Consider the following 23,403-nt stretch of genomic DNA (forward strand, 5'->3'; position numbering starts at 1 on the left):
AGTCTCCATGGTCACCATGGTTTTAGTTACAATATTTTTTTATAGGATGATACATAAAAGTATGTGAAGTGTTACTGTCCCTCTCTTCTCACTCTTTTGACCTCATCTTTTCTTTCTGAAATAAACTTGTAACCTGTTAGATTAGCCAGCTCGATCCATACTGGGGACTGATGAATCATCTCCCCAAAGAAACACTGAATAATCAGAGATCACTGAAGGGATAAACTGAAAACACAATATATAGATAGAGGGAAGCTAACAAAAGTACTGGGTCACCCTGAAACCCTTTGGGTATACTAACTGAATAACTTGAAAATAAAATGCCAATATCATTCTTGTGAGGGAAATCATATTGATACTGTGAATACAACTGCAGCAGACAAAAAAGAACTCTGCTCCTATGTAAACTCTCTCTCTCAGTCACAAACACACACAGTCAGAACTACTCTAATTTAAATTGATACCACCTTCAGAATACAGAAAAGGTAATTTATGAACACAACCAAGTGCAACACTGAACATGGTAGTAGTTCTATGTTCCCTACAGAGGGTTGCATCAAAGGGTACAGACCTGTGCCAATAGAATTATACTCTAAAGCCATTTTAATGCCGCTTACTGAAAATGAAAAAATACATGCAAACAATCAGACACAATTGTTACTGGCAAAAATCAGCATTTGGCCAGAGAAATCATGTCAATCTGGGGAAAATGCTGCACTGTGGGGAAAAAAACACACACACTTTCCCCACTGTACCCGATAAATAAAGGGCCTTTAGAGTGTTCACTTTTAAAGGGATTGTAAACCCCAATGAGAATTCTACTGACCAAAAACCTCATTAGAGAGAGAAGTGACCACTGAGAATGCTGATTCTCAGCACTGTGTCAGGCATCTTGCTGTTATCTTACATATAGAGATAATTATGTCATTTTTTCTTCATTATATGACACTCAAAACAGACATGGGGAAAAGTATGTAATTTCTTTCTTTATTACATACCTCCCAACATTTGAAAAATGCAAAGAGGGACAAAAAGAAATGCTGCAAGGTAAAAATGTTTGACCATTCCCATTTTGTGACCACACCCCCCTTAATACCACTCTCACTTTACAAAATTTGGCAGTTTATTTACAGTTTAAACACATTTCTGGGGGTCTTGTTTTATGTGTTATTACAGTTTTGCTAAAAAAAGGTGAAATTGCCCTTTAAGCTGCAAGTCTCAGTTCCCCCAAGAGACCTGTTTAGCTTATTAATTACAATTGTATCTCAGTGCAGGTGTAGCCTGTTAAGTATTCTGGGCTCTCTGCCAAAAGCGGGACTGTCCCACGAAAATCAAGACTGTTGGCAGATATGTCATTATATTACACTGGAATCAGACATGGGGCTAAAGGACAGACTTGTTCAGTGCTGGAAAACCATGCTTAATGCTTAATTGCATGAACGAAGAACATTGAGCCAGATTTACACAGATCAGCTGGGATTCTCATTGGAGGATTTATCACATTTTAATGCAGTTGCTAGCCCTGAAGATTTTGGGGGAAAGTTTTGGAAAAGTTTTATTGTGCAATATTGCTTTAATACAACCCTGAGGTTGCTGGGGGCCCTACCCTCAGGGTCGGACTGGGCCGCTGGGACACCGGGAAAAATCCCGGTGGGCCCCGGCGGCCCAGACCCGACCCTTGCGGCGCTCCCCCTCCCGACTACTCCTCCCCTGACGCGTCAAATTTATACGCTCGGAGGAGGAAGTCGGGAAGGGGGCCCTGCGAGGGGGGTTAGGGGGGCCGCCTGGCTGGGACAGGAGTCCCGGTGGGCCCTTCACCCCCCAGTCCGAACCTGCCTACCCTCCACTATTTGTTACATTATTCTGGGATTTGTAGTCCAGCGACAACTTAGTAAAGATTGGTTGAGCAGTGAAGCAGGTTTACATCCAGTAAACCAATTGTTTAAGCACTTCTGCTACCTCTCCTTGAAAATACACTTGGTGCTTGGTCTATCTAGGGGGTCAGCCACGTCACAGATAATTTAGCAAATGTATAGAACCAGTACACCAGAGGAAATTTCAGGCGGGGTATGTAACTATGATAACCCTTGAGTGATTTATTAGTGAATGCAGCATTTCAGGGGCATGCCCCTTTGTCAGAGATCTCACACTCTGTAGCTTATTAAAAGGTTAGACAAGCATTAAACATTTAAAATATGCGCAAGCTAGGGAATAAGTAGCAGGCAGGAGAGGGGATGCCTTCGTATTTCCCCTGCCTTCCAATCATGAATACAGTGCTACAGAGTACAGGCAGCAATGTATTCACTGTGGAAACCACAGATGTCCGTACTTTCACAATGGAACACAGAGACCTGCTACAATTCGTGAAGGGAGGAAGGCAAGGTGCTAAGTGCAAAAAAAAAAATAAATGGCACATTATACCCATATTATGCCTTGTTAGTAAATAATCCCTCATTTCTGAATTATCTGCTCATTTGCTGATGTCGCCAAAGGATTGGCTTTTTCCCCGATATGCCCACCTTGAGGTTGGATTACATAACAGGATGCAGGCCATTGAGACAAGAATCTAAACAATTGATGCCGTCCTCAGCAAGATGGTGATTTTAAAACCTGCAAGATCACCATGTGGGCAATTTTTGATCAGTCGGACAGGCCCTATAAGCTGCCAGTTCAGACGGCTGCAGCTTTTATCGACCTGTCTGTGGCCACCTATAGAATGCCTATAGCTGATCAAGAGATAAGGATGCTTAGTTGGCAATGAACACAGCCACATTATACTTATTATAAACTAATTAAACACATGAAATCTGAGGTAAATAATACAGTACTGCAGTAGTGAGGTTGTGGCAGATTGGAAGATTTAATTCTCCATTCTACTTTTAACTTGGTGATTAGCCTAACACCTAGAAAATGCTGAATACTAATTGATTATACATTACACATACAAAAACGTACAGAAACTCATTAGATGCTAATAAGATTTTGTCAGGCAATTAGCCACATTTTGATGCTATGTAGCCCTCTGCCTGCTAGTTTAATTTAAAGGGACACTGTTCTGACTTGAAGCACAGGAGAACCATTGTGAATTAGAGGGTCTTATATGAAAATCTCCCAGAAGGCATTTTCTCCCACAGGCACTGGTACTTCAGTGAGCCACAAGAGAAACTGCCAAGGGCAGCAGTATTCTGAAAAGTAAGGTATGGTATAGATCAACTGCTGGACAACCCCAAACATAACAACATGGATTAGCATACAAAAATGTTACATATGCGTAGAGAGAGAGAACTGGCCTAATAGTTTATTAATAAAGATTTGAAAGGGTGAAAAGAGAGTGAGAGGCTGGTGTTTATACTGGCTTGAATATAAATTCTGCTTTATACTGGGCCAACTTTCTTTTGTAAAAATCTTTACACCATGTCATTGTGAGTGGCAAAAGGCAAATGCACTATAATTAGTATGCCAACCTTATATGGGTCAGACACTGAATCAATATGTAAGTCAATACTTTACAAATCACATATAAGCATCACTGGAACACATATCCACTCACATTCATTAGTGACTCATGTAGTATAAAGCCAGTATGATGACGAGGAACAGGAAGACTACACAGTTGTGATGAGCAAATGTTTCTGCCAGGCTACTAAAGGTGAAAATGATATTTTAACACAGGGGTCGGGAACTTTTTTGGCTGAGAGAGCCTTAAACACCACATATTTTAAAATGTAATTCCGTGAGAGCCATACAATATGTTTGGCCGCGGATGGTGCGGGGCAAGGTAGGGTGGGTCCCAAGGATGCCGGATGCGGATGCGATGTGGAGGAGGGCTTGGCCTGCGCTCGGCGGATAGAAGACGTGTTCTAATGCTTAGAACACGTCTTCTATCCGCCGAGCGCAGACCACGCCCCCCGTTATTTTTTTTATTAAAGATTTGGCAGCGAGCCAGATGCAGCCATCAAAAGAGCCACATCTGGCTCCCGAGCCATAGGTTCCCTACCCCTGTTTTAACATATATGTAAATTACAACTCCAGCCTTAAAATGACACACATGGAGCAAAGCATACCTTTAGCCTTGTGTGACATTTTACGAGAATAGAAGACAAGACATTGACACTGTCCACCCAGCTTCTTATTAAAGGGAACCATGTTGATAAGTACATATAGGGCAAATGTTGTTTAAAGTGATCAGATAACTTTTAGTATATGAGGGATATCCATCTAGTTGTTGTAAAACTGCAATCCCATGTGCTTGGGGCCCCTATGACTGTTTCTCTGACTGTAACAAATGTACCTTTGTTTTAACAATGACAGAATGTTCAAATCATAGTGTCCCCGCTTTGAATAGATTAATTCCAATAATTGCATGGATTTGCACTGCAACATATTTATCTTGAGTCACAGTAAAAGACTGACGCATGCAGGCCCTTTGTAACTTGCTGTATACATTTTGCTACACATTGTCTTGGCAGCTTTCCATTTATTCAAGTCAGTTCCAAAGGAGAAACAATGACTCACGGTGCAAGAATGGTGTATTATCGCTGAGCTCCTGCCGTTATAAGTTTCTTCATGAGACGTACAAGTGTATGGGAAATAAGATCAAAAGAAAAACATTGAAAATAATGGTTGCTATGTTGGCATTTACACTGATAGAAAAAGACCTGTGCTTCCATGATTTTTTCAATACTACATGCATGTAGCGTCTGTGAAGAAAAATAATTAGAACATTTCATGTTCTATTTTGTTATATACTCTAGTTTAACTTAATTAAACTTTACAGATGGTTAAGGATTTACAAACTGTATACGCTGTGCAGGTTCTTCGCTTCCAGATGGAGCCTGACTAATATTCCCCATGACAACAATTTGCATCCATCTCACTCGGCAGGTGTCAAAGAATAATATGAAAACAATTGTCTCTAAGACAATAAATCACAGGATGTTTTGTTTGCTTTAATTACTCAGCCCAGTTAAATACAGGTCAGACTATAAATGGCAACAGCCAGAAAACAATTCATTTTCCCAGAGTACTACCTAGTAATTAAAGATAAAATTGTATATTGATGTAAGGTGCAGCAGCCTGTCTGGCAATGCCGCCTGGGCATGGCGTTTGGTGGCTGCTTTGCCCTGTGAAGCAAGAGATGTAATCATCATTATGATAGAGTTACTCTGCCTCCAGACATGAACATATAGCCATGTTTAAAGTAACAGGCTTTATTTCATATATGAACTGGATAAATATTTGATATCTTTTATTAAAAATGTTATTTTTAGACAGCTTTCACTATTAGAATGAACCTATACGATTTTAATAAATAACCAACCTCATAACTGGAATCTGTTTTGTATGTTTATAAAAACTATGTATTTTTCAGTTTCTTTTTTGCCTGGAAATACTTCCTCTATTGGTAAACATAGTCATAGTAATTTTGAAATGAGCGAGAATGTGTGTATGGCATGTGTCATATTTCTGATCTAACACTGCATCGCTTATGAAGCTATTTTTATTCTACCAGCAAGAAAAGCTATTAACTCTACAATAAAGGGTCATTAAAACAGCTGGATGGACATATATTAATTTGACTGTAGGAGAGCTGAGAGTTTATATTTCATGAATATATTAAACCATTTATGCTAAATTCTTTCTGTTTGACATTATGGTTAACATCAACAAATGGGTCTAGATAGAAGTTAAGTGCTATAATTATTTTAGACTTAAAGAATAATCTGATTTATCTACTTGCCTACATCAGGAAAGGAAATAGAAGCAAGTGGCCAGCTAACAGTTGCTTGCATGTGTATATATACAAACAGTATATATATATATATACAGTTGTTCTCGAAAATTTGTGAACCCTTTACAGTGTTCTATATTTTTCTGTGAATGTGACCTAAAACATAATCTGATTTTTAAGTCCTAGAAGTAGATGAAAACCTAGTTAAACAAATGAAACAAAAATGATTATATTTGGCCATGTATTTATTGAATAAAAATAAAGCAATAACATATCTGTGTGTGGCAAAAATAAATGAATCGTGCTCTCAGTATTTGGTGTGACCCCCATGTGCAGCAATAACCGCAACTAAAGTTTTACAGTAACTGTTAATCAGTCCTGCACATCAACTCAGAGGAATTTTAGCCTATTCCTCCATACAGAACAGCTTCAGCTCTTGGATGTTGGTGGGTTTCCTCACATGAAACGCTCGCTTTAGGGTTTACAAACTTTCAAGCACCACAGTCTGAACAGTTTGTTTTATAAGCTAATTAGCCAGTAACTGGCTTCCATGTTAAATAATAGACAATGAAAGCTGCCTAATTTTTAGTTGATCCAAAGGGAGGCAAAAAATCCCAACCTGAAGCAACTTCCAGCAGAAAGCTTTACCAGCCCTAGAAGCTCCCTCTGTTTGTTTAAGATTGCAGCTGCCATTTTAGCTTGGTGTCAGTAGCTTCTGCGCTGCAGATCTGGCTGGGTGGGCTGAGCCGACTGGACGCCCTAGCTAACCCAGTCAGCATGCGTGTCAAGCGCGGGGGGGAGTCATTTCCCCCACCGCGGTATGACAACCGACGGGGGCAAGAGAAGGGAGCGCGGACTAGGGGTAGGCAGGAGAGGTTGCTTCCTGGTTCCCCCCATTTGTTGCGCCCTAGGCAGTTGCCTCTCCTGCCTACCCCTAGTTCTGGCCCTGGTTGGGAGGGGGGAGCAATTTCTGATGGGAGGAGGAGAAGGAGAGGAGCAAACTGAACAGACTTGTGCCCATACCCTGAACGATTTTTCTGAGAGCAGGATAGAGGACTCAGTGCAGCGTTTCTGAGTGCTTATGGCTGTATTTAGACCTTTCTGATAAAGCTTTCTTAGTTTTTACCTTTCCTTCTACTTTAAGGTTGGAGGCCTCACATCTCATTAATCTGCAACTGAACTCCACTGTCCACCTTCTTGATAAATCATAGAATACAGTTCAGTTTGTATGACATGATCTTTCCTTCATAAATCCAAGATTATTTCTTAAAATAACATTAACTGTGATCTTTGAACACAGCATCATATAATTTGTCAAATGTGAAATTTACAGGACTATGATTGCCAGACTAAGATCATAATTAGTGATGAGCTCTTTTTTTCGCCAGGCATGGATTTGGCGTGAAATTCCACATTTCGCCATTGGTGAATGAGTGAGCAAAAAGTTGTGGCTACATCACATCACACACAAAAAATCATAGATTTGCTCATCACTAATCATAATCCTTTTGTTTTAGATACTACAGTATCTATTTACTATTGGCAAATTTTCTCTAATCCATTGGTTCTCCTTAGTCCTAATTATATTAAACATCTTAAACAGAACTAAGGCCATGTCTTTAAATATGCAATTACCTTTGAAATAAAAATGCATATGCAGGCCCTGGACACATGAAACATTGACTCTGTTGCTCTCAGGCTGCGTTTTTGCTGCAGACTGAGAGAAGCAGATCTGCTCCCTTACGCAGCTCCATTTATCCGAAAAGTACAGTTTCTGCCCGAGTGCAGGTACATGGAGCGGAGCAGAAATTGCCCTAAAAAACATGAAAGCAGGTTTTTTTGTGCCGATTTCTGCTCCATCTACCTGCGCTGAGATGGAAGCTGTACGTTTCAGTGCAGATAAATGGAACTGCAAAAGGGAACATATTAATGCAGGCTGAGAGCAGACTAGCCAACGCTCCATTTGCCCTTGATCTTACTACTATTACATTTACGAGTTAATGTGAAGTTAATGGTGAGTTAATGGTTAATGTTACTATGTGAAGGCTTTTTCTTTGTGCATGGTAGCAAATTAGAATATCACTTTTTTATCTTTACTTTCTGCACTAACATGTAAGTGTTGAGCTATTTGTTTGCTGTTTGTGATATTCCCTTGCACCTGGTTTATATTTATATATATTTTTTGTAACATGTAAACAGTTTCTGACTGGTTAGTTTCTATCCTCCAAGACAAATGACCATGGTGTTTATGGCAGACAAAATCACAGAGCTGAAAACTGCTTTTAATCTTATCCAGAACTGTGTTGTTAACAATGCCCTTGAATCCAGTCTTAAGTATTTATACTTGAAATACACCGACATCAAGAATTCATAGATATTATATTTAGTAATTCTATTGTGTTCAGGGAAATTCATGGGCAAATCTTGAATTGTCAAAAACAAGGTTACACACCAATGAGAGTTGCAAATTATTATGAAGAGGACAGCTGCTTGAATAACCAGAAATCCACCCACTTCCTTTTTCCATTCAGTACCTCACAAAACCTAAGGTGTATTAAATGAGTGGCTGTACTTGAAATGAACTGTAGATTTGCCATTTATCACAGCTAGAGACTATTTTAATTGTTCATTAAATTGCTTAACAGTATGCTTTTCTTGTTCTCTGCAGTTTGATATGCAAAGAATAACACTAGAAGAACTTAAGCACATTTTGTATCATGCATTTCGGGATCACTTAACAATGAAGGATATTGAAAACATTATCATCAACGAAGAGGAAAGTTTAAATGAAAACTCTGGCAACTGTCAAACAGAGTTTGAAGGAGGTAGGAATAACTTTATGCTTGTGTACATTGCAGTTTACTGAGGGTGTTGTACATGTTCTGGCCTATCAATCAAATCATGTGTAAAATTATTCTTGTATTGGACCCCCAGTCGCAATAGGGAACATTCAAGAAGCAACATTAAATAGGGTGTGTAGAAAACAGGAGCAAAGCACTGTGTTTGCACCTTGCATTGTACTGTTGTGCTCACTATACATGCATAGTATATCGGTGGCATATGGGCATCCCCTTGGAACATCCCTTTCTTGTACATCTTTCAGGCCATGCAAGGCAGGCGCACCAGGGGATGCAAGGCACAAGTAGGATGCTAAAGGCAGTCATTACGTGCATGACTCCCTGGTACCTTTGTGAGTTGCACATTTTTAAACTGTCACTGCACCTTGTGCCAATGGTACAGGGCTCCCTAGGGCCCTGCACCTGCAACCAAGGGCCCTGTACCTGCAACCAAGGTAAAAGAGCCATATAGAATTGTGAAATATAGCATGATATTAGTCTATTTAGAATACATAGCACTCTTACTATATTAAGATTTTGGAGTTCAAGTGAATTGTTTAATAATGTACACCTCAGTGTAGATAAAATATATTGATAAACCCATTACAATTTGAAAAATGATTCTGCTCCACACAGAATATAATTAAATAGACTAGCTTATCTCTGCCTTGTTTTCTAAAGCAAATTTGTTTTCTACTCTTGCTGTTAAACTAACAGATTTAATGTTCTTTAACAAATATTTTTTTTAAATGCATCTTTCTTTTTTGAAAGATAATAGAGAATGTTCCCATTCTCCAGCTGGCACTCTTCATGCTGTATTGTACATATTGACTCTGACTGCTGTACAGTTCTGTCTTGGTAGACAACTTGTATAGAGTATTTAAGGTACAGCAGCAAGAAATTGATTGCTTTCTGATGCTTTCCAAAAAATACATAGTGCACAAGTACATATTATATTGGCAGAAATAAAATATACCAAAATATAAATTCCATTTTGCACAGGAAGTTTCAAGGATGTTGCTTGTGATGTGCATGACATTAACCATCTCTACATTTTAATAGAGAAATGCTATCTGCAACCTTCCATTAGATTTAAATCAAAATCACCTAACAAGTACTGGGCTAGAGTGGCACTGGGTGGACTTGCCTGTCTGGGGATCTGCAGGCCCCCTCTTGATTGTTTGCTGCAAGTTATCAGGAGGAGGTATACAGTTTTGGGGGAGGGGGATTGGCACAAGCCTAAATGTTGCCTGCAAACATGAATTACTGGCTTTTTCAAATTTCCTTTATATCTGCACAAAGCAGCCTTAGTAATATGATAACAGAAATGTACTTTCAACAAAGCAATTTACTTTAAGCAAAACATATTGCTCATCTTTAGGCCAAATGCTATTGCAATGGCAGTATAAGAGCAGGAATGCAGGTGTTGAAGTTTCATTTAAATTAAAGCTGTAGGGGGCACTGGTGTAAAGAAATATAGGGAAATGTAATAAGTCATTAATGGAAAAATATTTGTAATGCAAAAATGTATGGCTTTGTGCTTTTGGGTGCCCCAGAAACTGTTTAGCAAACACTACTGCCAGTGGAAGAATGATTGCAATTTTTTGTAGTTTGTACCACCCCCTTAAATGTTTCACCTCAGATGAAAAAAATTGTAATGTAGAGAGTCCAACACACAAACCCCTCATTCCCGAGTTATGCAGTGTGACTTGATAGTAATTGTTAAATGCAATACATAAATAAATGCCTTAGTCCAGTTTTGTGTCAGATTTATTTGATTGGGCTTTTATAAAGCTTTTATGGAGCTTAAACTTTCTATAATCACACAGAAGAAACTTGTCAGTGATTTAATGATTAATAACATTTTCTTGGTTTTAAAACCGTTTAATGATTTAACACATTAAGTAATTAAACTCATTTATTCAAAAAAATACATATGCTGTCATGGTATACTGCTGAGTAAATGAGGAGGCAAAATAAGGTTCGATATTTGTAATATCATAAAGCAAATTAAAGTCCCATCCAATAAAGAATTATTTGAAAAGTAATTATAGTATTTGTATAACTGGATGTTGGTTTCAATTTGTTTGTTAATACTGTACCTGTAAATATGTTATATGTAATACTGATATATAATATAAATGAACTATTTTTCTAACAACTTCACAGAGTTGATGCACAAGTTGAAATCGTTCTGTTGTACAGATACAGATCTGTGAAGGTTGTCATTTATCCTATCTGCAAGTTATTTTTCTTGTTGTATAACATTTTAAAGTAATTGCATATTGGACAATAATTTTGCTATCCCAAACAATAATAGAATATTTAACAGATCTGGTGATCTCTAATAACTCATTTGAACACCTGGATAATAATAAACATAATACTTTGTATTTATCGCATGTAAGGATTGTTGCAAAAAGCAAACAAACATTGTATCCATAAATACAACAAATTCTAAGATCATTACTTAGCAGGTTAGGTTTTCACCTTAAAACACAGAACATAAATTGTTGATAAAATTATATTAACCATATATATATTCATTATACTTCTTAATGGATTCCTTTACAAAAACATGTAAGGTAGTTAAAAGGAATAAACCATCTTAAAAATGACAAGTCAGAACAGACAGATACCTATTTTAGTGCTGATAACAACAAGCAGCAATCAAGAGGGCAAAATGAGAAACTGGTTACTTTATTGTTACTTTATTTGCAAAGACTGATCCCAAAATGGGGATAGCAGTAGAGTACAGTATATCAGCAGATCAGTAGAATAACAGGCATATTTTGGTTATAGTGAAAACTGAAAAGGTATTTGAAGTATTTAACAAAACATTGGTTTGATGGAATATAAACTTAAGTATTTAGAGAGCTCAATTTAGTTTTAGTTTAATTTAACTACTTTTTCTGATTTCCTCAGCCTTTCATCTAGTATGGTACCAATAGATTGTTGGATTGTTAGATGTTATTCTAATATCAGTCTGGAAATTACAGGCCAGTAAGTTTGTCACCTGTTTTGAGAGCACATTCAGGAGTATGTTCTGGAAAATGGCAATATAAGTAATATTCATCATAACTTTATGAAGGACAGATTATGTTAGACAAATTGATTATTTTTTTTTATGATAAAGCAAATAGGAACTCGGTTAGTGGAGTTGCAAGTAAATGTGATCTACTTGGATATTGCAAAACTTTCTATACTGTTATACTGTGCTGCATACATTTTTGGTTTCTATGCTAAGGTCTGTTGGTGATGCTGTTTGTACATGGATAGGAAACTGGCTAGAGGATTATGAACAGAGGGTGGTTGCAGTCATACATTGTTTAATTTCAGTAGGGTTTCGTATTGGGTCCACTTTTATTCAATTTGTTTATTTATTCTTATGGAAAATGCATTGTAAACAATGTATCTGTGTTTGATAATTACACAAACTATACAGGGCAATTAATTCCAGCAGAATCTGGGCAAATTGGCACTCTGGATGGCTAAAGGGCAGATAATATACTATAGATACTATAAGATACAATATCATTTTCATTTGTGGTTTACACCTCTTACACTCTTAATTGGACTAAGTTATGGAAACCCTTGATGGGAAAGGACCTGGATGTTTTTGTAGATAGTAAACTTAGCAGTCAGCAACAGGGAGGGGTCAACAAAGTATTCACCTTAAAATGGCTTGAGATTTACAGGAGGAAAGTCCAAAATAGAGACAGTCTAAATAAGAGTGGGGAAGCTGATAAAAAGAACACTGGCCACACTGGGATTGTTCACATTGAAGAATAGTAATAAAGGGGGATATGATAACTATGTATAAATACATACATATACACATGTATACAAGGGGATCAAACAGTGTGAAAACAGTGTAAAAACAAACAGTGTTAAAAAATTGCAAATACTTAACATGTTAATTAAAATGTATAAGGCTATTAGAGGTCACCTTGGAGTTTTGCATTCTTTATTTAAAAAGCAGTATTCCTGTAATAGACAGTAGGCCATTTTACTTTGAATACTGCAGTTTGTGACTGAAAAATAAATGTTGCCTATTATGTTAGGTTTTGAAGAAGAAAAAAGGAAAAGCTATTAAAACGCTGTAGGACAGAATTAAATATGTAAAAATCTGTATCTGAATCCAGATTTACTGTGAGCAGAGAACTTAAATATACAGCAGCCAACGAATAAATTGTCATTTTGTATGGACAAATCAAAAATCAACTGGTAGATTAGTCTTACAAATTGGCCTTTAGTAAATGTAACAGTGTCACCCTGTCACATCTCCCTGTCAGCTTATATGTCTCTGCCTGAGGTGCTAGTGATTACAGTATTTTGACTTTCCCGAGGCTAGGCTCCCACAGTTAACTTTTTCCATTTCTAAAGGTAAATAGTTATAACAGCAGTTTTCTGCTAGAATTGTGCTTGTTCGGCACTTTAGTTTGAGTACTTTCACATAGTTTAAAATGTTTCTGAATGTTTGGACCACAGTTACAACTGTTCTGCAAGAAGCAAGATAGCCTTAAAGCAATGCTTGCACTTGAAAATTCTATAGCTTGGAATAAAGCAACTTGATCAGGATCCTGCTACAGAAGAGCACCCTATCATGTTTGTGAGCAGCCATATGCTTTTTATTTGGGTCCAAGCCATCTGTGTGTACTCCTTTGCTGTGAAAACATTTGTAAATATATGGTTAATATATCATTTAGCATGTCTTGGCCCTGTGACATACTGTAGTTGAATGTGGCACTATTGTATTTTTGTATGTTTTTACTTTTCATACCTTTCTTAAGGTATTTTTGACTTAGTACCTAGCGCAGCATGCAGGGGAGCACAAGTGCCTTCCTGAATCAGCACTTGTGCTCTTGCACTTGCGGCCCCCAAGGACATAGATGCCCCCTAATATTTGAAAAACCTGAAATTGCATTGAAAAGATTAGTGAAAGATAGGCAAATAAGCCTATGAGTTCAGTGAATAGGGCCTGTGCTAAACATACTGTTCACCTATAGTTTTAATTATGAAGCACCTATAGCATTTATTGTGTCATGATTTAAACAGCATAATGTGAAACTAAGGGGCAGATTTAACAAAATGCGAGTTTAGAGCTTAATACATAAAAACACACATTTTTTTTTAATTTCTTTGGGATTTTTAGAAGCATATTTATCAAATGGTGAGTTCCTTCTTTCACCCATTGATAAATACATTTTAAAAATCCCATAGGAATGAATAGAATGTGGGAGAGTTTTTATGTAATAAGTTCTAAACTCGCATTTTGATAAATCTGCCCCTTAAAGTCACATTCTGCTTCATAGTTCATAGGAGCACAATCAAAAACCTTTATATAATGAGCTGCTAAAGCCTAAAAGGCCTAACAAAGGCTGCAGCTCAGGAAAGTAAAGGGGTTGTTTATACATATAGCAACTGTACTTTTAATTTGTATTCATTATTGTACACTATTTATGTATCTGTTCTTTATTAATTTATTGTTCTGCTTTATTTATAGTGCCATATAAATAAAAAATACACTTACTGGTATTGTTTTGATTGGGTGGTACAAACAGGAAGTAGAATATGACTTTGCGTTTAGTTTAAGTTTTAGTCCTATTAAAGGAACAGTAACTCCAAAAAAATGAAAGAGCTTTAAAGTAATAAAAATATAATGCACTGTTGCCCTGCACTGGTAAAACTGGTGTGTTAGCTACAGTAACACTACTATAATTTATATAATAAGCTGCTGTGTAGCCACGGGGGCAGCCATTCAAGCTGGAAAAAAGGAGAAAAGGCAAAGGTTACATGGCAGATAACAGATAAGTTCTGTAGAATACAATAGTGTTTTATCTGTTATCTGCTATGTGCCTGTGCACTTTCTGAATGGCTGCCTCCATGGCTAAATAGCAGCTTATTTATATAAATTATAGTAGACTTTCTGAAGTAAACACACAACTTTTACCAGTGCAGGGCAGCAGCACATTATATTTTAGTTACTTTTATACACTTTTTTTTTTTTTTTTGGTGTTACTGTTCCTTGAAGTGCAAGAAATAACAATAAAACTCCATATTTTTTTTATAAAACAACAGTGAAAAAGTATGTTCAACACAGGCCCTATTCATTGAACTCAAATTGAAAAAGGGGGGGGGGGTATTGTGCCCCTTTAATCTGCATTTAGATGAGCATTGATTACTCTGACACTGCATGACATTCATTTGATCAACTAAACTAATATAGACAATTTGTGCAAGGAATAGGAAGATACAGGGATATCTATATGGCTGAAGTAAGTAATTAGAGAAGGAAAGTAACAAATGAAATAAATACAGTAAAAAAGATTAATACTAGTCAACATCAAACAGGAATGCAGGAAGCTGAATATTTCTGGCAAAAGTGTGGTTGCACTAATGGAAAAATAAGCTTTACTGGACCTGTTGGTTGACCACTTGACAGGTCCACTGGGTAAAAGGCACATTTGTATAGGGTCAATCCTGCAATAATGAGACATAGAGAGGAGTAGAACATATTGTTGTGTTCAGATTCAGGTATTGTGACTTCATTTCTAGTTGTTCTTCAGTGCCATAACTATTTAGTACAAGAAATGTAAGTAACGTTCAAAATGATAGTTTGATTACAGTCATTTTGCATTCATTGATGCTTTTCCACTTGAGAAACTTTCTGTGGTGATAAGCAATGTCCTGAATGAATAGTAATCTGGTTGAACAGAATAAAACATAAAGAACTCAGGGTATAAGAGCTTCTAGTTTTATGCTGTTCTAAAATAAATATATCACTTTACAGCATGCATACTGTGCAAGTGCCAGTATTATTATCTGTAATGCTAAACAATGCATATAATTTCCCTTGCATTGTATATGTTCTATCTTAAATCATCTGTATAGTGATGGATAGCAACAAGGTGTTTTCCCACTTTGTATTCTCATAGCTAGAGATAACCAAAACAGATTCCTTAAGATCCAACTTCACAACCTTACAGTGAACATTTATCAATGCCTGAACTTCAGTATATTTTACCTGACTTTGCATTGTGCATTTAGGATACATGTTAATATGTCTGAATTTTTGTTAAATTGGAGCCAATGGGCACTTTCTGACAAAAAAATGAAAAAAGGTGACTTCAAATGATGTAACAACAAATATCCTAAATACATAATAAAAATATAACAAAATATAATATAATAAAATACAGTAAAAATACTGTCTCCAATTTTGTATCATTCCTTCATGACTGTTGAACTGTTGGAAATTATCTTTTATTTAGCTGTGGGTTGAACAAGTTATTATTATTTTTTTTTGCTCATATGATAAATGTCCGAACAAAAAGTGGTTTATAGACTGTTTGGTTGGCTATATCCTTTGTTTTACCCTACCTTATATGGTAAATAACATATTACAAATTTAATTTAAAAAATTGACAAATTACATTATAAATTCCTAATTTCCACTATCTTTTTTTTATATTTCAGTGCATTCTCAGAAGCAAAACAGGCAGACGTGTGTACGGAAAAGCCTTATATGTGCATTTGCAATGGCATTTATTATAAGTGTAATGTTGATTGCAGCCAATCAGATTCTTCGAAGTGGTATGGAGTAAGCCTTTCACCACAACACTGTGAACAAGAATATACATGCATGCGCATGCCTAGGTGAACTCTTTTCTTAATGAATAACTAATGGGAACTAACTGCAAGAAGAATCGTTCTGCAAGCAATACAAGGCCAGCCGTGATGTGACTTGCAGAGCAATTAAAACTTCTTGACAGGGACACAAAAGGGCTGTCTTTAATGCTTTAATGGTTTTGTTTCCTAATGCAATAAACAAACAGGAGTTCTGAATTTTATTTTCAAAGTATTGTAATATTATTTGCATTTTTATGTGCATAAGCCCATAAGTGCAATGTTTCGCTTTTAGGACAATGTCAATGGACCACACCAATTCTTGCATAAGGGGTATATCGATTGCACTAGTCAGTTAAGAATTTATTAAAGGGGATGTCCACCCAAATGTTACATCAATTTAAATTGTCTATGGAGGTTTTGATTCATCCAGGTCATGCTATCCAGTATCTAGTAGTGAACAGTCTAAAGCAACTGGACTTTCTGAGTAATCTTGAAAATGTTCCACAGCTCATCTGATCAGCTTCTTTTGTACTTTTGGACAATTCCATTAGTTGGGGTCAAATGTTTTCAAAATTACTCAAATAGCCTGTTTGCCTTAGACCTATCACTATTACATATTTATCAAAAATTGTTAAAAGTGTACAATTATTTGTAAGGGTAATTGCAACTGAGTACCTTCTGTCTTAAAATTCCCTCCTCTCCTTTTCCTTTCTACTTATACAGTCAGCTTTCCTCCAGCCAAAACTCCAATTCCCACATTGTTGTGTATGTTCCGTGGAACTGCAAACTGCCCAAAAGGAGAATAATAGAGGCAAGCAAGATAATGTGGGAACTGCAGTCTCGGCTGCAAAAGTGTTGATTTCCGATACATTCTTTATGTAGTCTGGAAAACTGAGAATGCAATAACAAAAGGCAAACAGGACATGTTTTCAACTGCAATTATATTTACAAATACTTTTAAAATTGTATTTTGGACTTCCATTTAATGGCAACCAAGGTAAATTTGTCTATCAGCGATTCACTTTCTTTTATATATCCATGGGATCAGCCAGCTTTATGTATTACAGTGGTATTGATTTTATGTCACCTGTTATTGGGGCCAGTGCTTCGGCAATATTTTTACTCTCTAAAATCCAGGGAAATTTTAACTTTAAATTTAAACAAAATAGAAATATCAGACTAAAAACTCAATTTCTGAAAAAAAAACGTTTACAAAAGCCAAGGGTTTTCATATTTAGTACCAATGTATAATTTCTTTAGAAAAGTCTTAATTAGTAACAAGTATGCTCACTGGTCAGCTGATATATTTATATAGATACAGTTTTTGAGTTTAAGCTGTTTTGCAGGGCCTGGGAATAATTACTGGAAGATATGTGAAAATGCTATTTTAATTATAATGTATGAAATTCACATTTGAGGCAGGGTTGAGAGAGGAAAACTAATGTCTCTCAAAATTTGCCTGTTTACTGTAGTTCCAAATTGCAGAAAACTGGCATGCACTCCTTAGTCCTCTATAAAACTTGTCCTTTTCCTGACAGGTTTCGTATTTAAAAATATAGTAGTATAGTGCCTATAGTGCCTATTACTACATGTTTTTGAATATGAAACGCGTCAGGACTTCTTTTATAGTTTTATAGTGGACTAAGGAGTGTGTGCCAGCTTTCTGCAATTTGGTTCTATGCTACACCCCAAGCTACGGCTTTGGGGCGCTTTACCCAAGCCACTATATTTCCTTGGTAAGTGCAGTATTCCTTTGATTTTGCTGAAGTTGTTTGAAGTATTGAGTTGGAGGTGGAGGGTCTGGGATTTTCACACCCAGACCAGTCAAATTACTGGGTGAGCTACCGGTTTTAACAAGTTTGGTTCATGTGAAGAGCCCAGGGTTTATACACTTGGGCTATTATCAATTAACGGTGAGCCCTTAGAAAGACTCCCCTTTTGAGTGTAAAACTAAAAAAACTGAGCCACTTATTTGGGTGTTTACTGTAGTTGCATAAATTCCATTAAGATCCAGGTCATTACTACCTTATTTCAACAAGTTTTCATGAGCTATTTTGTAGAAGTTCTTACTTTTAATTACCATTGTAAATCCAGTGATGATATTGTTGTATGGCAGCTAAAAAAAGATAAACTGCAAGATATGGAACTGAATTATATTTTTATAAGCTTCATTAACTTCTAACTTTAAGAAACATCTCTACTCTAACACCACCATTTTTATGTAGATGAGCTCCATTAAGACCACTGAAGATGGAGTTTGAAAGGATCAGTTTTAGATAAATTTTGGTATTTTATAGTTAATTTATCAATCATTTTATTAAGGGTGAAAAATAAGATCTCACTGAGCTGTTCATTTTTATTTAATATGCCATTTCCTGCTTATAACTGCACAGTGAGAACACGCTTTTCTTTTATTTCTTTCCAGCCATAAACTCCCAAATCATTACCTTTGTGAGTTTTCCGAAGAAAAATTCTCTATTTGTTATAAAAGAGAACCACTGCTAATATTATAACCTCTTTACAGATTATTAATGATTATCATAAATGCTGTTTATTCCTGTTGGACCAAGTTTTGATGAGAAAGCCTGTACATCTCAAATCAATAAATATTAAAGGGGAATTCACAATTATATTAACTTTTTAGCAACATTTCATATACTGTTAGTTTGTTTATACAGTTTCTGAATTATTAGCCATCTAGTTCCTCTCTTTTCAGAATCTAAATGTGGTTTTAACTGCTATCTTATTGCTGGAGGTCACTGACTCCCACAACAAAAGTCTCATGGTCGGTGGTGCTACAGAGTTGCTAAAGAGTAATAAGTAGTTATTTATATGTAAACAACCAACTTTACTTATTTCAGTTATTCATTGAATTACTTTATTTATCTGCCAACAGCATTACAGTGTAAAGTGCTCTAAGTTGGTCAAAAAGTGAATGTTTTAAAAAAAATAACACTTATAGATTCTAAAGGATAATGTACCCCCTATTAAAACTGATAAGACTATTAAGTCAACCCTAAATTCAGTGACCTATATAAAAGCACACAGCCTGTGGCCTCATGCTTACAATATGTAATATTGTTTATTAGTTAACAACTAGTTAATTTTGTTTCTATCCCAAGATCAATTTATTCTCCAGTAGGATGTTTTTTTTAAAAAAATCTGCTTGTTGGGGGTAATTCCCTCTAATTACTGTTGCCCACAACACCAGTTTTGCCAGACCCTCTTGATGGTTTTCAACACTTTCTCGATCTGTGCTGATACACCCCTTGCTAGGACTTTTAGCTGCCCATACTTACTGGCCTGAACTGCATCACAACTACCCTATGCTGGCTTAACCACCCCTTCTTTACTCACTAGGGTGCTAGTAAAACTCATTTTATTGCATTCACTAGGGTGGGATGATATTAATAACTGTCATATACAATAGATCTGAATAACGTAGAAATTTATATCAATTTTACTAAAAGAAAAGGCATTTTATTTTGCACCTAAAATATTGGCATTTTTTTGCTGTTCACAACTGTTGCATACTTTTGAAAAATGAATAAGAATGAAATTAAGAAAAAAATATACTTGTTTTTAATATGTTAAGAATATTGTAGTTTATATAGATTTTTTTTTTTATTGTTAGGACAAGAAAAAAATCAATTGGTTTTAATTATTTTTGTAGGGAATTGGCAGGGTGTTAAATTCTAATGGATCTGGTATAGAAAAGAACTGCAGGAGATAAAGCTAAATCTGTTTTAAAACTAAATTACTTTCTACAAACAATTTGTTGGGTAATACTAATCTTCTGTGTTCTATCCTTTGTGTTCACTTACTTTCTTTCTTTCTCTCTTTCTCCACAAAATACCAAATGCCAACCCAAAAATATATGTTTAACTGTAATGTACTGTTATCATAATTGTATTATTTAAATAATTATACAAAAATATTGATGCAGATAAAATTGATCGAATTTTAATGATAGACCTGGCAATTGCATTTATGCTTCCAGAAAAGATGATTCTAGAATTATCTATTCTGATCTAAGCAATTTATTTATTACTTATGCCCATCTATGGAATTTGTCCTTTTGGCTAGTGTGGGATGACAAACCCTGTAGGCTCAGATAATGATAACTGATTTTTGTTCAATATTTTTAAAATCACTTGTATAGGGAAAACATCATTGTTATACCAAATAAGATGTTTTAATAATTCATTATTGCAGTTGGCACACAGACAGATAACATCTATAAATGTAAGAATAAAACAGGGTTCAACCATTTTCTACTGTACCATATTGTTACAAACATTGTTGTAGATCAATATGTCTATGAAGGGCGGATGTACTTTTCAGGGCTTTATGAAGATCCATATGTTATTTAAACCATATAACAATTCTAAATAAATATTTGCTATGTATTTTTGGGGTTGTTAAAAACATGTCACTTAATCCCTAAAAAAGAGCCCTAAGGGTCATTAAGTATAAAATACCCCTCAAAAGTATTGTGTAGATCTTCTTCTGTATATGCAAAATAACTACACACTGACAAGCTAAAGTTGCCTTCCCTTTTAAACGAAGATTTACTTGCTATTCTATTCTGCATACTCACGTGCCGGAATTAATTGGCAAATGCACCTAATAATTAAGCTTCAAAATTTTTACTGTAGCTGTACTGTAAATGTCTATTTTATCTACTAAAGGTCTTGACAAGTTTCTATTAAACATTATTGTACATCCTTACTTTAATTGAATAAATACACCCAAATATCAATTTAAAATGCTTGTAAAAATCTAGCGTTCTTTTTGCCCTATAAAAAACAGATTCCAAACTGAACATGTACAAACAAAGCTGTCAGATAAATGAGCCACCATGATGACATTTCCATATCTAATTTGATTTTCTCAATTTAATAATGTAGGTATGAGAATTATGTGCAATTTTTTAGAAGCTGTATAATTTATCAGATTGTTGGGCGTCTTTCCTGTTGTATAATCAATCTCTCCAATATTGCAAATGGCACAGTAGGTCAATTTCTAATTTACTTGCAGGTTGTGCATTTTGATAAAAAATGTAATTTAGAGTGTAGAGTATATATATATATATATATATATATATATATATATATATATATATATATATATATATACATATACACACAGTATAGTTACACAAGGTTGTACAAAATGATGTTTCTACCTGTGACTCAGGCCTACTTTTAAGATTATAAACTCTAATAGGCAAAAATAGGATATCATTTATTTCTTATAGACAACTGTGTAATGTTATAAAATACCTGAGATACATGAGCATCCTGTAAATTATACCTTTCTAAATGTTGCTTAGTGATGTAATCATTTATAACTGCTGCTTAATGATGTAATCTGTGTCACATAGTAAAAATAAAATAAAAAAATATATAAATAGTGATGTAAGCTATATCACAAAAAAAAGTGCTTATTGAAAGAAAATACATTACTTTTTGTTGTAGAACATGAGACCTTCTGCCTGATGCCTTTATATGGCCATGGTCAATATTCTTATATTTAACAATAGGGGGTACATTTGTCCCTATATAGTGAAATATAAATAATTTAATGCTCAGTGTAACAAAGCAATGACCTGAGTTTCTAAAGACTACAAAGCACAAATGTGGACATCAGTTAAATATCCCATGTCTTTTAAAGCACAAACTTGCTCTTCTATAGAAGTTACAACGTAAAAATGAATATCAGCGCATTGGTCTATTGGCATTTAGCTTTGGGATAGTTATCTCATACAGGAAAGATTCTCAGGAACCAATGAATCACAGAGCTCAATATTTTATAGTAAGCAGATATGTCTAAATTGCCCCCATGAGAAGAACAATTTGTGCCTGTTTAGAAAGAATGAAACATCTGGTACATCTGGTACATGTACACTCACCCAGGTAATGGCCTAGTGGCAAAATAAGCACAACAGCTTATGCTTCCATCCCTAATAAATCTTTTCTAACTTACAATAGAAGCCCAGAGCTGCACCAAACATCCTAAACATCCAAAACATATAAACGTAGCTAAGAAATTATATACACCCTAGGGTAATTTACTAGAATGCTAGAAATCATTGGCAATGAAAATTCACCAAGACATTTGAAACAGATATAAGTTTATTTTGTAAATTTAGATTAAAAGGCAAGAAATATTTTAAAAGTGATAACCTGAAGTATAACCATTGTGCTTTTAATTATTTGCAAACTGATCCCTGATCCAAAGTAAAAAAATTACAGTAGCTGAATTTGACCTAGAAATATCACAGCCAATAGACAGGGGTAGAACATAAATATCTTTTAAGCAGAAATTAATTTTGTGAGCAGTAAGACAGTCTGGGCATCTTTAAATGATTTTTTCGTCAACACAGATACATAATAGATCTCTTATGCTGAATGAAATAAGGATTCTATTGTTTGGACAACTTCAGTACAAAGCACTGTGCTATATATAAACCAGTGTTTATCTCAACTTAACTGTGGGTCCAGGGCGACCCATGGTCCATCCGTTGATGTCAGAGGTAATTTTAACTACTCTTTCATGTAGCTGCAATCAAAATACCCCTTGTGACATTGCTCTAACAATATAATAATCATTAGGACTTCAGTTTTTACCAATCAGTCTGAATAAGTGTGCTTGCTTCCTATTTTGTAAAATGCCTCATTATACTGTTCTAAAAATTTCATACTGAATTATATGTTTTAATCAATAATTATGTATGTTGTTTGCATAAGTTTTGCTACAGATTTGAACTGATTAATGGTGGTTATTGTCAGATTTTGTAGGTAGGAATTATTATATAATGACTATACACTGAATACTTCAAATATAAATGCATATATGCAGTAACTCATAGAGAGAATAATAATAATAAAACAAAACTTTTATCTCTGTCTACTCATATACGTTTCAAGGTCAGGAGCACTATAATAAAGTTGTTTGGATATAAATCTCTAGAGTATGAAATTGTTGCTGCTTTCTAAATAGATTAGCCCTAGGCTAAAGCTTTACCTTGAAGTTTTGATTTTGTTAATATTTCCTTGTAGCTCCTTTTATATGGCCATGGTACGTTTTTGTACAATAATTATTAAAATATATTAATAAGAGTGAAGCCCTTGTAATGTCAATGATACAATCAAAAAATACTAAAAAAAAAATCTTCCCTTCATTCCAGACTTAAGCATT

At 35.3% G+C, this 23,403-nt stretch overlaps 1 protein-coding gene across 2 annotated transcripts in view; it reads left to right on the forward strand.

The window, feature by feature from the left end:
- caln1 (calneuron 1) overlaps positions 1–19,729 on the forward strand; it is a 188,931-nt gene extending 169,202 nt beyond the window's left edge. For both annotated transcript variants that reach the window (XM_031896970.1, XM_002935800.5), the window contains exons 6-7: positions 8,400–8,556; positions 16,048–19,729. In XM_031896970.1, coding sequence (XP_031752830.1) covers positions 8,400–8,556; positions 16,048–16,175 — 285 coding nt within the window. In that variant the 3' untranslated portion in view covers positions 16,176–19,729. The remainder of the gene's footprint in view (positions 1–8,399; positions 8,557–16,047) is intronic.
- The last annotated feature ends 3,674 nt before the right edge of the window (positions 19,730–23,403 follow it).

Source organism: Xenopus tropicalis, chromosome 2 (genome assembly GCF_000004195.4).
Source record: "Xenopus tropicalis strain Nigerian chromosome 2, UCB_Xtro_10.0, whole genome shotgun sequence".
In the NCBI taxonomy this organism is placed as follows: Eukaryota; Metazoa; Chordata; class Amphibia; order Anura; family Pipidae; genus Xenopus; species Xenopus tropicalis.